The sequence below is a fragment of the Simochromis diagramma genome, unplaced genomic scaffold (assembly GCF_900408965.1).
Source record: "Simochromis diagramma unplaced genomic scaffold, fSimDia1.1 OVJJ01000802.1, whole genome shotgun sequence".
NCBI lineage: Eukaryota > Metazoa > Chordata > Actinopteri > Cichliformes > Cichlidae > Simochromis > Simochromis diagramma.
This window is the reverse complement of record NW_024387492.1, coordinates 857,570-874,334: the sequence shown is the minus strand read 5'-3', so window position 1 is coordinate 874,334 and position 16,765 is coordinate 857,570. Positions and strand designations below refer to the sequence as shown.

The 16,765-nt window shown below is 45.1% G+C and overlaps 1 protein-coding gene across 5 annotated transcripts in view; it reads right to left on the bottom strand.

Annotated features, from left to right (window-relative positions):
• The window catches only part of cdc42bpab (CDC42 binding protein kinase alpha (DMPK-like) b), a 69,413-nt gene that overhangs the window by 29,639 nt on the left and 23,009 nt on the right, over positions 1-16,765 (bottom strand). For all 5 annotated transcript variants that reach the window (XM_040017376.1, XM_040017377.1, XM_040017378.1 and 2 more), the window contains 4 exons: positions 10,035-10,126; positions 6,063-6,146; positions 4,994-5,089; positions 4,244-4,392 (listed from right to left, as the gene is read on the bottom strand). In XM_040017376.1, coding sequence (XP_039873310.1) covers positions 4,244-4,392; positions 4,994-5,089; positions 6,063-6,146; positions 10,035-10,126 — 421 coding nt within the window. The remainder of the gene's footprint in view (positions 1-4,243; positions 4,393-4,993; positions 5,090-6,062; positions 6,147-10,034; positions 10,127-16,765) is intronic.

Here is a 16,765-nt window from a genome sequence, read left to right as displayed (position 1 = left end):
ACACACACACACACCCCCACAGTGTGCGAGGCAGACAGATGTGGCGCTCGGCAGCACAAAGCCATGCTGAGCTACTGAAACATTTGTCCAGGCCCTCTGGGAGGCACAGATCACTGACCACTGAATAAATTGTCTTCGTTTGCATCTGACTTCCACACGCTGTCCCTCGTGGGACTCGGCTGAAGGGGACAGAAGGTCGACCTCGAGGCTCTTTGCGCTCCGTCCCTTTCATGTCGGCTCTTTTTAACTACATTAGCGTCAACAAGGCTGCAAATATTCTTTTTAAAGCAGTGACGCTTTCAGCATAACACTCGAGCAGAATATTAAAGCGTAGACTAAAACGCTATAAGCTAATAATGTTAGCTGTGTGAATAATTTATATAAGGAGTGTGTTCAGTGTTCTATTTTTAATCCTGCAAACTACAAAATAAAACTGATGTTTGGTGCGTTCTAGTTTACATCTCATAATCCACACTTTGTTTTTCATTTCGGTATGCTCCAAGTTTATTAGTGCGAGTCACAAACCTTGTTCAGCGTGAATATTTGTGGATTGCAGAGTGAGTCACAATGCATGAAAACTGATGGCATCACCTGTCATCCCGACAGAAACACTGATGGGTTTTCAACAAGGTCAGAGGTCAGCGAGCTGTGGATAACACCACTATATTATTTTACTTTATTTGTCCTTGAAACTTTGTTTAATAGGAGCATCAGTCGTAAACACAACAGGCCCCTTTATGGCCTCTGCACCTGGGGTCTTGGTGCAGACCCGATAATGGGTCACTTGAGATTTGGAGCGGGACCTCAAATTCTCCCAGCAGAAAACGGCATCACAGAGAAAACGAGAGGAGATGAAGACGGCACAGAGCGACAGTCTGCCCACTTACATTTCCTAACAGTGTTTCAGCTGCACCAAACACATAATGAAGCCAGAGTCATGAACAGAGGGTGGACTTTAAAAACAGGCGTGTAATCCTTTAAATGGCACGTTAATACACGGCCCTAAACTTACATATAGGAAAAGGAAACAAACCAAAGTGGCACATGCAGATGGTCAGCAGGACAAACACACCCTGATGTGTGTGCGCACAAACACACAGCCCATCAAATGGGACTGCTCAGCAGGACACACCCTCCTCTGGGGACCTGTCTGGCTGTCCCCACTCTCTACAAAGCAACCATACAAAGATCTCCCCGGAGACTCTGTGGAAGGCAGAGCAGGAGGAGGAGCTGGGGGGTTGGTACGCACACACACCACGCCCCCACCCACACACCTCCCATACCCCATCATTATTGTCCCAACCAGTCCACGAGGGGACTAGAAGAGAAACAGTGCCGTCCCCTCCTCCCCCGTCCCTTTTCCATCCACTGCCCCCCCCCCCCGATAGCACTGTGCAATTAGTGGCTCGGCACTCTTGTCTCCTCGAACAGACTCGCTAGCTTTCATCCTCAGAAATGTGTATATACATGTCTCCATAAGTGCACTGCCATCTCCCAGAGTGTGTCTGTGTTTGCTGTGGTGTATTAGAGATCTGACAAACTGGGGGCACACCCAAAATACCGAACGGCGTGACCCTCCCTTCTACATCCATCTCTCATCTTTCCCAGTCTATCCATCACTCCCTTGCTCCCTAAACTAAACTGCTGTGACGAGCCCCCTGGCGAAAGCGACACTGTAATTATGTTAACATGCCAATGTGACTGCTTCCTGTCTGGAAGAACTGTATCTCCTGCTCCCGAGGGCATCCTCCTATTGGCTGGAAAGTTCTTTTGGCACCTACTTCAGAGAGAAGAATGCTTTCTCGTGCTGTGCCCTCTAAACAATGTGCTTTTAGGTGGTTTATTCTTAAGTCTTTGAAATGAGTGAGAGGAAAGTGTCTCCAACTTGAAATGATATGACAGCTAAAGACGCTGCACTGCCAGACGAGGTCGGGTCATGTATGTATGTATGTAAGCTACGCTGCACCGCAGCCAAACGTCATAACATTGCTCTAAGTCAGGGGTGTCCAACTCCAGGCCTCGAGGGCCGGTGTCCCGCAGGTTTTAGACGTGTCAGCTGATTTAAATGGCTAAATGACCTCAACAGGTCTTGAGGTTCTCCAGATTCCTGGTAATGAACTCATGTGATTCAGGGTGAGCTCTAACACCGGCCCTCGAGACCTGGAGTTGCCCACCCCTGCTCTGGGTGCTAGCTACAGCTGCTATTAGAGTAAAAAGGGTCCTTCAACCTTCGTATTTTGAGCAACTCTTGAGGCAAACGGCTCTTTTTAAAACAAGCCTCTGTCATTTGGTGCTGAGCACAGATTACACTGGCCTGCTTTGTTGCCAGATACTAATCTACAACTGTCCATCTCCTTTCACAAAGAGGGAAAACACCTAAATTATGTTACTTTAATGGTTCCTTTAAAAGTAAATGGTCAGAGGGGCAGTCGTGTATATTTTAAGACAAAGGAGCGTCACCAGATCAAGCCCTTTATAGCTGAAAATATTTGACATGTGGATGTAAACAGGTTTAACTGCACTGCTCTCCCAATCCAATTTGAACTTTTGCAAATGCAATCTGTTGTTTGTTCTGTTGTCTGCTGCTTGCGTGTTATATTAATAGCCTCGTGTGCAGCATTTTCATTGTGACGTTTAGATATTGTGCAAGCTGTGACCTTCTTTAAAGTAACTGCAATCACAGCTTCCCACAGTATCTCATTAAGCCACAGTGATGAGCGATTACTTAACGTGGAGCTATTGCGCCATTTTCAGCTGCTTACATTTATTCTTAAACCGTCATATTCATCCTTCACTGGGCCTTGGTGTCTGTCTGAAACTTTAGCTCATCTACCTTCAACATCGCCGCCCCTTTTAAGCAAACTAGCTTACAGTTATTTTCTAAAGCACTGACAAACACAAACCTGACATCAAACATCAAGAATGAAATCATTTGCTTGTTTTGCTTTTATTCATTTTCATTGAGCAAAGTAAATCCTCACACAGCACGAATGATGCGTCCATCATCAGGACTTCTTGCTCAGTCCTGCCCAAATATAATTACAGACTGGGGCTGTTCGATATAACGATATATATCGGATGACGATATAAAAACGTCTATCGCTTCATTTTACGCTATCGTTTGTTTCGTGGTGTCGCAAAATAAACTGTTTACGATATTTTTTTCATGGTTTTGATGTCACTGTAGTGGCTATATTCATTTCTTAAAGTTATCTCTTATATTTAATATAACCACACTACGGACGGACAAGCGGCTGTTTTTATGCGTTGTCGTTAGCAACAACGATGGTAACCTCCTCAGCGACCTCCTGACCCAGTATGAACCTTCCAGATCCCTCAGGTCATCTGGATCCGGTCTTTTATCAGTCCCCAGAGTCAGAACCAGACACGGAGAAGCTGCATTCAGCTTTTATGCTCCTTATATCTGGAACAAACTCCCAGAAAGCCTCAGATCAGCTGAAACACTCAGTTTATTTAAATCCAGGCTGAAGACTCACCTGTTCTCAGCTGCATTTGACTAAAGCACCAAATCCGCACTTTTAAGCTTAAATTTCAAAACTTACGTTTATCTGTTCTGATTTTATCTGTTCTGATTTTATCTACCGTTTTGTTTGTTTGCTTGTTTGAATCAATTTTAAATCCTGCTTTTTATTTGTTTTTGTTTCTAATGTCTCTGTAAAGCACTTTGAATCCCCTTGTTGTTGAATTGTGCTATACAAATAAACTTGCCTTGCCTAAAACCATCGCGTGTTCGCTTGTTTATTTTCCACATAAACCTTTCACAATAAAGCTCAAGATCCTGTTGAGACTTTTCAAAATAAACTGAATCACGTGAAAGATGCAGAGTGTTTACGGATGAGAAGTAAAAAAAGAGCCGCCAGGTGCTAAAAAGTAAACCTTAGACTCAAACGTTAGAACAGGCTTCTCCCCGCAGCACGCCGTGTAATAAATACTCACAAAGAAAACGGCGCCGTTACAACTTATGTCTAAAAATGTATCGTTTCATGCATCGGTTAAAACGCTCGACTCCAGCTACACGACGCGCAGCTGGAAACACTTCACACAAGTCGAGCTGCCCGAGATTCACAGACTTTACAGAAAATGTTACATTTTTGTGATTTATATCGTTACCGGGGCGATAGATGTCTTATATCGGGACCTGAGATTTTGGTCATATCGCACAGCCCCACTACAGACGCACACATATTGATTTCGTAATGTGCCAAAACACCTTTCCTCTCACCTGTGGACATAGTGTAGCTGATGAACCGAGTCGATGGCCAGCACCATCTCAGCCAGGTAGAACTTGGCCATCTCCTCCGGCAGCCGGTCCTCAAACTTGCTGAGCAGAGTCAGCAGGTCACCGCCCACATAGTAGTCCATCACCAGGTACTACAGAGACAGACGCCAACGTGTCAGACAGCAGAAACTGTGCAGCACTGCTTTGAGGCAAACTAATAAAGAGCAGCCTTTTTTGGAACAACAAGAACAAAGCTGCAAGAAATGAATCTACAGTCGTCCATCTCTTCTTTCACAAAGAGGGAAAACACCTAAATGATGTCACTTTTACAGGTCCATTTAAAAATAACTGGTCAGAGCGGCAGTCGTGTATATTTTTAAGACTTGGGGAGTGTTTGGGATAAAACATTTGCTTTGAGAATGTGGGAAATGGAATGACAACCAGTTGTGGCATTTGAACTCAGGGTCGTGGAGAGAAGTCAGGTTAATCTGAGAACGACTGCCTCGAGCAGCCAATGGGAGTGTGAAGCAGTCTGACCAATCAGCTAGCTCCAAAATCATCCCTTCGGATTTTTATGTCAGTGTTTTCTGACCCCGTTGACTTCTGCTGCTACAATGCTAAAGGTGCATGCAGCCACCATGTGGCCGTAGCACTGTTCTCTAAAAAATGAAATGTAGGCTTGAAGAATACAAAGGGAGAGCAGTTATTATTAAGGGACGTTACCTCATCTAACACAGACATATACAGACGTACCAGATTATTGTCATCCTGGAAGGCGTAGTGCAGGGTGGTGATCCACTGGCAGTCCCCATTCACCAACACATCCCGCTCCTCCCGGAAACATGCCGTCTGGCAAGAGATGCAACAAACCATGAATGTCACACGTACTGGAAACTATGTGAGGTCAAAGGTCCCAATCTTCTATGCAAGTGTGTGCTTAAAGCTCGATCATTCTTACAGGGCTGGTGTAAAATCTCCCCGAGCTGCTGCTAAACACATGAAATCAGCCCCTTTCGTTTGCTTCAGGGAACGCTGACAGTGTTGGACACGAGTAGCTGAATAAAGCCCAAATTTAAAATTTAAGAAAAATATGATAAGACTGCTCGCCTCCACTTAGCTCACTGAACACTGGAATGTAGGGTTACAAAAAGTAGGCGTCACTACTGTACGATGCAGGTGGAGGAGGCTCCATCAGGCTGTCTGGACATAAATCCATCTGATGACATGTGGAGGTTTAGTTATTTAGGAAATAACCTGATTTCTTAAGCCTAATCCATCCTGCCCACCTACAATATCAGCAGAGCCACATGATAATCAAATCTGCATAAATGCTTTGGTTTCTTATAAAAAGCTCCACACATCTACAGAAATAAAAACATTTTCATGTTTTACACACACCCGACCTCTCCGTGATCTTTCAATCTCAGCAGTCTGACTAAAACTGAAACTGAAACTGTTCCGGCCGCCTTCAAAGTTAAAAACCTGAAATAAAATCAGGCTCGTGTTCACGACGACAGCATGCTCGTCATGCATGTCTGTGTGTTGCTTTATGTCCTCTCCTACAGCCAGGCGTTTGTGCGCACACACACACACGTTTGGTTTGTGACGTTTGAGGCATGTAGACTGAAGACCCAGGGGACCGACAAGAATGTGAGACTGTCGGGAGAGGTCGATGAGAAAAACACGCAACAAGCAGCTCTGCAAGAACCTGCAAGTGAAGGCCTGTTCTGTGCATACACAGGCACTTTGTTTTTTAAATGAGTGATCAATATTTATTAATATTGTGTGTATTATAAACTTTGCAGTAACCAAAGATACTCACCTCTGCTCGCTTCAGCATCTCCCACTTGTTGAGAATCTTCATTGCAAAAACTTTGTCAGTGTTTTTCACTTTTACCACTGCAACCTGCAAAAAGACAAAAGAAAGCTGTTATGTGAGTGAATTCAATACTTGGTGTGACGGCGAGGCTGACGACGAATTACAAAGATCCATCCAGTTATTATCTGAGCCTCGAGGCAACAAGAAAAAGAGCAGGCTGTGGATGCACAAGGATCCTTTTTAAGTGATCATACTAACACAGATGCACAAAACAATCACACAGATGTGAATAAACAGTTCAGACGTTAAGGAAAAATGTAATCTAATTACTTTAAATGATCTAGATCAGAGTCCGTGAGTATGGAGACTGAGGTCAAAGAAAAAAAGAGGAAGCACAGGAAGGGATAATCATGCAACACTGGATTAAAAAGAAAATAGATCCAATATGGGCCAGGAAGGGAAAACAAAAATGTGGAGGGGAATGAGACGGGACCAGGAAGGGAAAATAAAGCATTGAAGGTGCGGCGGAAGAACCAGCAGCCTGGGGGGAGGGCGCAGGAAGTGACCGCAGACACTACGGTCACTTCCTTCTCGGAGACACCGTGTGGACCACAGACTTGCACAGCTGGACACTTGAATGTTTTCTATGATCAAAAAATGAAAAAATTGTCTCATCAGCTGTTTAGGTGCACTGATGTGATACTGATTATCAGAGCTAGCATCATGCAGAGCCGGGTTAACAACTGTAAAGTAAATAAATCTCAGCTTCGCAGCTTCTCACAGGCCAACTTTCCCGAGTGATGATTGCGACACACTGCTCTGACAAACTTGCCCCGGCTTTTACGTTTTGCCAAAAAAGGAGCTGCGCAGGCAGCTGTGCTGCGAGCTCACAGCCAAAACGCATGTTCATGCAAATTTATGTCCCTGCTAATTTCTCTCCTCCTTTGTCTCCTACTTTACTGACCCACAAAAGGAAAAAGAAAATTTGCTTTGGCCTCGTTGACCAAATTCAAAACTAAAAACTGACTCCACACTGAAATAAGCCTAAATGTAGAAAAAGCACAAGGACGCTATAAAAGCAGAAGAAATACAGAGACAAAGATGCAGAAAAACAGTGAAACAAACAAAGTCAGTCTGTGCAGCAGAGGGGTCTGCAGTCTATTAAATTAATGCTACTAATGCAATACAATGATAACATTCCTGCAGTGTTTGGATTTCCCCGAGTGAGCCCTCGCCAGGGGAGGGGACTGCAGGAGGACAGGGCGAGCGCACTTTTCTGGCAACGTCTAGCTGTTTTTGTCCTTTCCTCCATCTCTGCTTCCTGTTCTCGTCTTCATCGTGTCCTCCCTGCCCTGCGTTTATGACTCCACTCCCCCCGTTAGTTTATCAGTAAGGACCCGACCAGAGCGGCTAACTTCATTACTCCACAGACCGAGTAAATCACTAGTGAAACTTTGGCGAAATAACAACCGAGGTTGTGTTTACAAGCATGCGGGCTGCTGACTGGTGACTCAGTGTGACGAGCAGTTCAGAAATGTATAGCACTGACTGGCAGCCAGCAAGGAAAACATGGCGTTTAGAGTGAACGAGCTCTTCCACCCTCATCTCAGGCACTAACTACACCAGACAGAGCAGCTCTTGGCCCTTTGTGCTAAAGAAGACGCACCCCAGCCCCTAATGGGAGCATCCTCACAGGCAACAGACCAGTACGAACTGGTCCATTCATCAGGCAAACTCCACGGCGTCACGCATCTGCGCCATCTCTCTGCTGCTGCTGACAACGGGAGGATGAAATCAAAACATCCTGCGTGTTCTCCTGACCGACTCTCTGCTAACTTTACTCTGCTTCCTGTGTCTGCTACCACATCTCCTTACCACTCTGTGCTTAACATAAAAAAGATGGCTCAAAATCGTAACCAGTTCTGATCTGGAGCGTAGTCGTGATTATGAGCCATCATTTTTACAGCTGCTTACAGAGCACACACACAAAAAGGTAGATCCAGTGTAATCCATCGTTGATATTAGCAATGGACCAAAGCGTTTCAGCATTACTAACAGGTGACGATTAGCCTCGTTCACAGGAGTCACCACAGCGTTTAGCTCCTCAGGTTTAACAGGCAGGAGGGGGCGTGTCCACCACAACTGACCAGGTGAGCTTTTATTCATGAGGGAAATGTGGAGAACACGACGCCGTGCTGAGGCCTGAAATGTGTTTATTCACATCAGGGATGTTAACGGTTAGCCAGCGAGGTGTTTGAACGTTGGGGCCCCAACTGGAAATACTAGTCTGTTAAACTAATCATTCATATATTATTAACGCACAATGACAGTTACGTTTTGGGTCACCCTGCTTTTCTGAGAAAATGCAAACAATAATGCTTAATGCATTCAACCTGCAAGGCACACAGAGGGTAGCAGCATGACCGAACCAAGCTGGCACTGTGTGCGTGTTTGAGAAGGCGGCACGTTTAAAAGAAGGCAGCATTTTAAATAGATTTTTATTTGTGAATGAGTCTAAAAACGGCTCCTAAAGACATGCAACAACTGTATGGACAGTTTGCACTATTTCCCCACTCACCCTGCTTCCTCTGAAGGACATTCAGTTTTGCCACAACCCGGTTCATCTGGTCACTACGCTCGTGATCATAGGAACAGATTGACCAGCTAATCAACAGCACTGCTTTTATACTCTTCAGCACAACAGACCATTTCACCAGTCAGTATATATCACTAATGATGTGACCTGATCACCCTCACTAACCTCTGGTGCACACCCAGTCATTTTGTTCTTGAAGCCTGAAACTGCTCAGCTCAGAAAAGAGAAACAAGGTCACTAGCAGACGTGCGAGGGGGGAAGAGTTAACGAGTTTTGCAGCTCCCTTTATCGCCACAGTTACTCTTGACCCGGGGGCAGTGGAAATAGAAGCCAGCGTCAAATGAAAGGCTTGTTTCCTTCTCCAGTTGACACAAATAAAGCGCCTGGTCACAGTTTGATGAAATAAGGTATATTTTTATGAGCTGATTAAATAGTAGAGCCACGGGACAATCACGATGTCTCCAGAGCTAATTTAATTTTTCTGCCACGCTACACCCGTAAAAACACATGTGGTTTAGTGAAAAGGCCGCTGGAGAGTTACCACGAGGTAGCTCCGTTCAGGAGTCAGGCAACATCACTGAAGCCCGAAACACAGACGCACTGCGTCACGTGACTGCACATACCAGCACTCCTACCAGCAGCTCGCCCGCATCTGATGCTGGTGCTGCCAGGAGCGCCCGCGTCCACACCGACTGACATTTCTCTCTCGTTCCGTGTATCAGAGCGTCTTCAAAGGAATTCCCCAGCTTGTTTCAACAGATTTTGGATCACAATGCCAGATATGAATTGTCTGCAAGCTTGGAGCATGGCTTACGACGATCATATCAAAGCTTCTCGTAGAAAAAGAAAGTCTGAGCATTGTCAGCTTCCATACGAGCTTTCGTTATCCAACAGTCATCTGTCCCTTCAACATTCCCCAGCTTTGACATCATTACCTGAAACCAGTGACAAATGCATTTCAGCTTCCCTGCGGGCACACATAAAACAAGTGTTTTAATAAATAAACCCTCAGTGGATGGCTCCTCTGAGCTCGACTTCATTCTCTGTTTACAGGTTCAGTGTGAGCGAAGCTTCAACAAGCTCAGCTCGTGCTGCAAGTAGAGTCATGCTCATGTGGCGGACCAATGCGACGCGCTGCTGTTGGAATGCAGCAGAAAGAATTCAAGGTTGAAACACTCTCAGCTCGCACAACACTGGTATTAAGGGTTCAAGAGAAATACTGTCCGTTAATCACGTCGTCTCTGCCTCAGGGAGGACATTTCACACAATGATCATGTGACCAATTAGAGCAGAGCCCATTACAGGTGAAGGGACAGAATCCATCTGCAGGTCTGTGCCTGCTGCAAAGGTTTGAGTGTGAAATTAAAATAAGGTGTTACCTCTCCAAAGGCTCCTCGTCCAATCACTTTAAGGATCTCAAAGTCTTCCTTGTGCAGGCGCATCTGCTTCACTTTGGATGTGAAGGGTTTGGCTGGAGAGAAAGAAGAAGGCGGTCAAGTTAGAAATTTAAAAAACAAAACAAAAAACACACCAGAAGAGTTTCTATGGATAACATTCTGGTGCAAGCTTTTCAATTTTGCTCTGTACAGATGTCAACCTCCAAGTAAACGGCATTCGAAGCAGCAAATAAACAGCTGGCCATTCATAACACAGTAACATAATCTAAAAATGTGGATGATGGAGACTGTCAGCATTTTATAGCCACGTTTCATGGTCATTGTGCAGTAAAGAAAACGATACAAAGAAGAAAACCAAGATAAGGACACGATATAAACGCTGTACGAGTGACAAGTAACAGCAATCAGCAGCACTAACGTTTCTAACAAAGGTGGCTGGACAGGTGTGTGACATCATGGCAAAACACCGATCGACCTCAAAGGTCTGACGTCACACCGCGTCATCACGGCGTCACCACCGAGGTGCTCGATGCAGGCAGGAAAGTGTGTAGGTGGGGATGCTGCAGGGAGCCCAGGGCTCCACGTCCCTTCACCACATTGAGGACACTGGATGAAGAACTCCCGAGACCTCCACCCAATCGAATCTGCATCTAGGCGAAGCTCAGAGTCCGTGATCACAATCCGAGTGGTCAGTCTGGTTTTCAATTTCTAAATGACATCACTAATCACCTTTGGCGCTCAAAGCTGGAAGCTCTAAAGACTTGAGCCTGAAATGACCCACGCTTGTGGAAACATTTGTGTTCGTTATGTCATAACAAGAAGCAGCCACTACATTCCTACATATAAGGCCCCGTGTTCCTCTAAATTGACTTTAATAAAGTGTTTGTGACCACCTGGTCTTTACAGCAGATGACAGCGGATCCAGATAGGCTGAACGATGAAGCTGGCTATTGTTAGGTTTGCAGTTACGGTTCCTGGTTGGGGGAGCTGCGGGGGATCTGTGAGGGCTGCTGACGTCCTCTCACAAAGCTAGACAGATTCCATCTAAGGCTCACAAAGTCAGCGTTTCCCTCATTTGTGGAAGGCTATTCAACCACTTCCTGGTTCACATGATCTCAGCATGCCAAGGATAACCTGGACGAGCTGAAAGTTCACCAAGGTCAGGATATTAGTTTCAGTGACGGCTTTCTGAAAGAGTTGATAGATAAGATTGTAATCAGAATTATTTATGCCTATTTCTCAACAGGGCTTCAGCAGTTTTATTAGCCACATTTAGCGAGGCTAGCATACATCCAAGCAGGCATTCGAACACGAGCGCATGTTTGATGTTTACGTACAGTCGCACTCTTGGTTAACAAAAGACCAAATCTCCATCTAATGTACAACGGGCTTGTGTCGGAGGAAGAGAGACTAATCATCAAGCTAAACTTGTCTGGTTGCTGTAACTTTACAGAACCTCCAGTGTTGAGGAGAAAAGAGGACTTTCTCCCACTGAGAGACGGGGAAATGCCTGCCGATATAAAACAAACAGGTCACTCATAGCTCTGTTTTCCTCACACTCCTCCCGACCCCGCCGACAGCTGGCCTGCTGTGACCGCAGGGCAGAGAGAAAGCGAGGGCCGGAGTAGTCTTGGCACAAACCTAAAACACACAAGCAACCCGGCGGTGACACTGCGTGAGGCTGGGAAATACATGTTTAATCATATCGTTAATTTTCCTGCAGCGTAAGTCGACCAGAAGCACTGAACTGAAATGTCTAGTGGTTGACCAACCGTGATATATTTGGAGTCAGGAACCAGCTTTCAGAAAGCAGCCAGGGAAATGCGACAAGTCTGCAGAAACGATGACAAACAAGGCTGCGCCACAGCCGAATAGTTCTTTCTCACAAAGCGCTCTTGTGCGTCCTTGCTTCGCTTTTTCATGCGTTATCTAACCTCCTGACAGAGCCAGCTCCAACACAAATAAAAAGCCAAGAACTCGATACGCGGCCAGAAACAACATATCCAAGCAACAGCTACGTCTGCGTATCCCACATGTGTGCAGCTACACGGTGTCCAAAGGTGCCACACTGAAAGAAAGAGCCTGGACATCAATGTGTTTGTGTGCTCGCAGCAGGCAGGCGGTGGCATCCCACTTCCTCAGGAGATGCTCCGGCAAACCACATGACCAACTGACTGAAGTCACATGTCACCAGAAAAAACTAAATAAAAACATACGTAGGTTCGAAAACCAGTTTCAGCCAGTTTATTTTACCATTAATTTTGACCATCACCATACTGGCAGGTATGAGGTGTTTGAGGGTTAAATCAGTGGAAAACAAGAACTGGAACAAGCATCTCCACTCTGGAGACCAACTGGACCTAAAGTGACTTCTTGAGAACAAACTCTAAATAGAAATGAATAAAAATGTTCTAATTATTTTCTAACCAACGTCTGAGCTCCGTGAGTATGTACGCACACAGAGCAGCAGCAGTCACTGTATGTGAGAACATCCATCCAAACCAAGGTTGAGGCAGTTCACGTGAACGGTGATTGAAATGAGCTCATACGATATGATTCATTTAAGATATGATGTCCAGCTATGTGACATTTTTAATCTTGCCCTGTACGAGTGTCACACACCAATCAGTGACTGTTTTATTCGCCACCACTCTGATAGTCGCCATCACTTGGCTCCGGCTGATGGGAATCTTGCCGTTTGCAGCAAACTCTGTGGTTTCAGCTGCCAAACACCATTTTACCCTCTAACCTGATGTGGCACGGTTACGATAACATCTTGCTATGAAATCCCACTAGATTCATTTTAATTCCTGTATCAAAGGTAAACAGCCTGAGCAGCAAACAATTAGACAGGCGATTAAATCCATTTGGCACGGCGTTTTTCTCTTTACTGGGAAAACACAGCGGAAGGATCCAGAACTGCTTTTACACTGTAAAGACAAAAAAACCTTCATATTCAGTTTGTCGTGCATAAACTGTTTATAACTGGATCCTAACATAAATGTTGATGGTTGAATCAGCTGTCCACGCGCCCAGCAAACTCTGAGGCCACACAACTGAAACTCGCCTCCATAAAAGCTCAAATCCAGATGAGTTTGTGATATTTTCCTGAGGACATCAGGGGGATTTGACAGCAGTGTCCCAGCTCACTATGGTAAACTCACAGCCTTTCAAAACTTCCTGTATCCAATACGTTTCCTGATCAACTCCAAAAATTGAATCAGATTTTGGGCCGAGCCAGCTCTCTAATAAAGTTGTTCATGGCACAAAAATCAAACCAATCACATAATCTCTGAAACTAATAGTGATGCGTTCTGAAATTCTTCACGCCAGTTTCCATAGATGCAGTTATGGTTCAACACTGAACAGAGGGCGTTGTGTAATGAAACCTGATGTCAGACACCACGTGTAGCTTACGTTACTCTGCCATACTGACCGGACTAACTGCTAGGATGACCACACCATCTCTCGCAGCCCACACGTCACCCGCCTTGCTTCCTCACCACTTCTACCTTCTCCAAGTCGACCCGACGAGGTAGAGTCGGAGGCCTATATGGACTGTATTACATATAATGCAGCAAAAAAGCCAAAGTCAATCCTGGCTGCACTCTACAAATAAAAGCTAACATGGCGGCCGGCCGTAGAGTAAGGGGGAGAGAGTCACGCCAGCCGAGAAGGAGAAAACACTGATTAGTAGCTGCACGCTGACTCAGGAGCTCCACTGAAGCAGCCACATGAGATACGGCTTTCATCTGTGAGCCAGGAGCCCACAGGCACCGTCCACAACAAAGCAAAACTGCAAACACGGACACAAACATGTGCACGCAGACACACACAGGGCTAATTCCTCACATCTACATCTGACACATAATTGCTGACTCCGTCTTGCTTTGGCCTCGGCAGAAACTTTACAGTCAAACATATTACACGAATCGCTTCTCTGAACAGGAATCAAACAGAATAAAAACCACTCGAAAAGCAGATGGTTTATTAGTGAAAGGCCCAGATATGACTCTGTTACACTTGGCTATAATTTACACATCCGTCATAAGTTTGAGTGTTTCGGAAATAAGAGACAATTAAGGACCATTTTAGCGACACCCCCCAAATCTTCTGTTTCATAGGGGGGCGGTCTCTCTCTCTGGCTGCACTCACTCATTTACACGGGGATCAGTTTGTCCATAGATCCATAAAAGACATGCACATGCTTAAACAAACAAAAACACATACCATAAAGTATGATCACACAACTCAAGCCACTAGCAAAGTAGACACATTAAAACATAGCAACCGTTGCTATGACGAGGTGTGGTAGGGATCCATTGCAACACTGCGAAGGTAACCGTCCGAGCCTCCAAGCCTCAGCATGACTGCAGCAATGTGTAGCTTTTTAAAATAAAGACACGTCAGTGTCATAAAATTGTCCTGCAGGAAGACAGTGAGGCGCAGACAAACAAGTACAATGAAAGAAAAATATGCACACTACAGTGCAAACACACACACGATTTAGTAGAAGGCCTTAGGATGCAGCGAAACTGGAAAAACACGAGTGACGCCACCTAATCCACACAGCCAGACCGGTTTAGCCCAAAATGCTGAGTGCTTATCGAGCCCATCTTGTTCCAAAACCACAAGAGAAGTCAGTGCTGGTTTGTGTGAAAATCACGGTTTAAAAAGGTCGACTGTTCACGTAGCAGCTGTCCCCCAAAAAACGCTGGACTGAGAAGACAGACGACAGCATAGACCTCCGGGCTGTGTTGGAGAGAAACGCAACTCTGGGTGTACCTGGATGCCTCTGATAGAAAATAAGCCAACCAGCCAATAAAATAATGCAAATATTTCCACTAAAGTCATATTCCTGGTTTGTTTTTGGCCTTCCCACACACTGCGGCTCAGAGCTACATACACGGGGACAAAGATTTAGACGGCGCTCATACATTACACAGGCAGCTTCTCTACAAATGTTGTAATCCACACAAACTGAGTCTCGACTTTTTAAAGACTTCAATTGTAAAAGCATGTAAAGATTACACTGGCGACAGTCACAAAATACATTTTATATCAATAAAGTTGGATAAGATCAAACTCAGATAAGGGAAAGAGAAAAGAAGACATGCAGGACAAAATGTAAGGACACGCTGCAGTGCTTTATAAACACGTGCAAGGTCCAAAGAGGAGTGGATCACAGGAAGTCTCCCAGCAGCTTACACCAGGACAACTAAGTGATGGTTCAGGATTACCTGATCCGGCTCCAACTATAAACTTTATCAAAAGGAATGTTTTTAAAAGCACGGAGGACGTCAAACTGGGAGCTGGTTCCACAGGAGAGGGCTGATAGCTGGGAACTCGGTCTGAGAACCACAACTGAGCCTCCAGTGCTCGGTTAGGATAGTGTGACACTATGAATTCTTAAGAATATGATGGAGCCTCATTATTCAAGGCGAAGAATTTGAAACCCGGGTCTGGAAAGCCAAATTCACAGGAAAGAGCACGTTAGGTAACTGTAGGATACAAACAGGAATAAAGACAGAAAGGAGAATGAAAACAACATTAAGTTCAGCTTGTGAGAGTAAGTGAGGCTGGCAGCACTGGGGAATAAAAACAACAGTGTGTGGGTAGAGAGCCAGAAAAGGCATCCCAGTCACAGGCAGCGGCTGAGCCAGTTACAGTAAGTGTCCAAACCTTGCACCCGCGACGTGCTCCAATCCCATCCCCGACCCCGGAGTGGGATTGGAGGGACATCTGGAAGCCATAATAAGTGATGTAATGACACAAAAATGCTGCTTGCAAGAGAGACAGGGGAGACAAATGAAGAGAGGCCTTTCAGTATCTGACGTGAAGAAAGAAAGCGGCATGGACAGAGAAGAGCAGAAGGCTTTTCCTCCTATCTGACCAAAGTGCTGGAGAGACAAACCAACCATAACAGTCTTCATAGACTGGAAACAAATAAGGGTAATTCGAACAGGTTTGAATACTGCTGCACCATTATGGTTTATTTTTATCCTTATTATTAACACTTCAGAAAAGATATATTATTTAATCGCTTGATGAATATCCAAGTTTGCTCAATTAACAGTCTGTAATTTGTAATGGCAGTCAATCTGTCAGCCACTTACAGATCCCTGATCTCAGCTGGCTGTGTGTATAAAGCACTTTCTTCTATTCCAAGGCGTGATCATTTGGACATGGAAGAACTAAAATGACCATCAGTAGTCCTCGGTCTGGAGGTCCGTGCTGGCTGGGCTGAGGATGATCATGAGAAAGGTGGTTCAGCCCAAAAGTAGACGGGAGGAGCTTGTTAATGATCTGATTTATGAACATCCAAAAGATTTAGTTGGGACAAAGTGCTGTGTATGAAACCAAAATCAAGCATCAACGCGACCAGCTCCGGTGGTTCTTCCTGCACGTCAACAAAGCAGAGGCCAAAGGAACAGCACGTTAATGGAGTCATGGAGTGGCCTACCTGCCCTGCAGACCCAAACCTACAGAGAAACCTGTGCACAGAGCTGAAGCTTCTCATTGTTGAGCAGCAGTGAAGGATTGAGAGGGCTTCTGTACAAATACAAAACCCCAAACCTGGTGACCAGCTACCAGAAACATTTGACCGCTGTGCAGCCACAACGGTTTCTTTAACATTAATAATAGTAGGTCACACACTCCTACTTGTTTTGTGATTGTAACTTCATACATCTCGACTGTAATGTGGAAATATT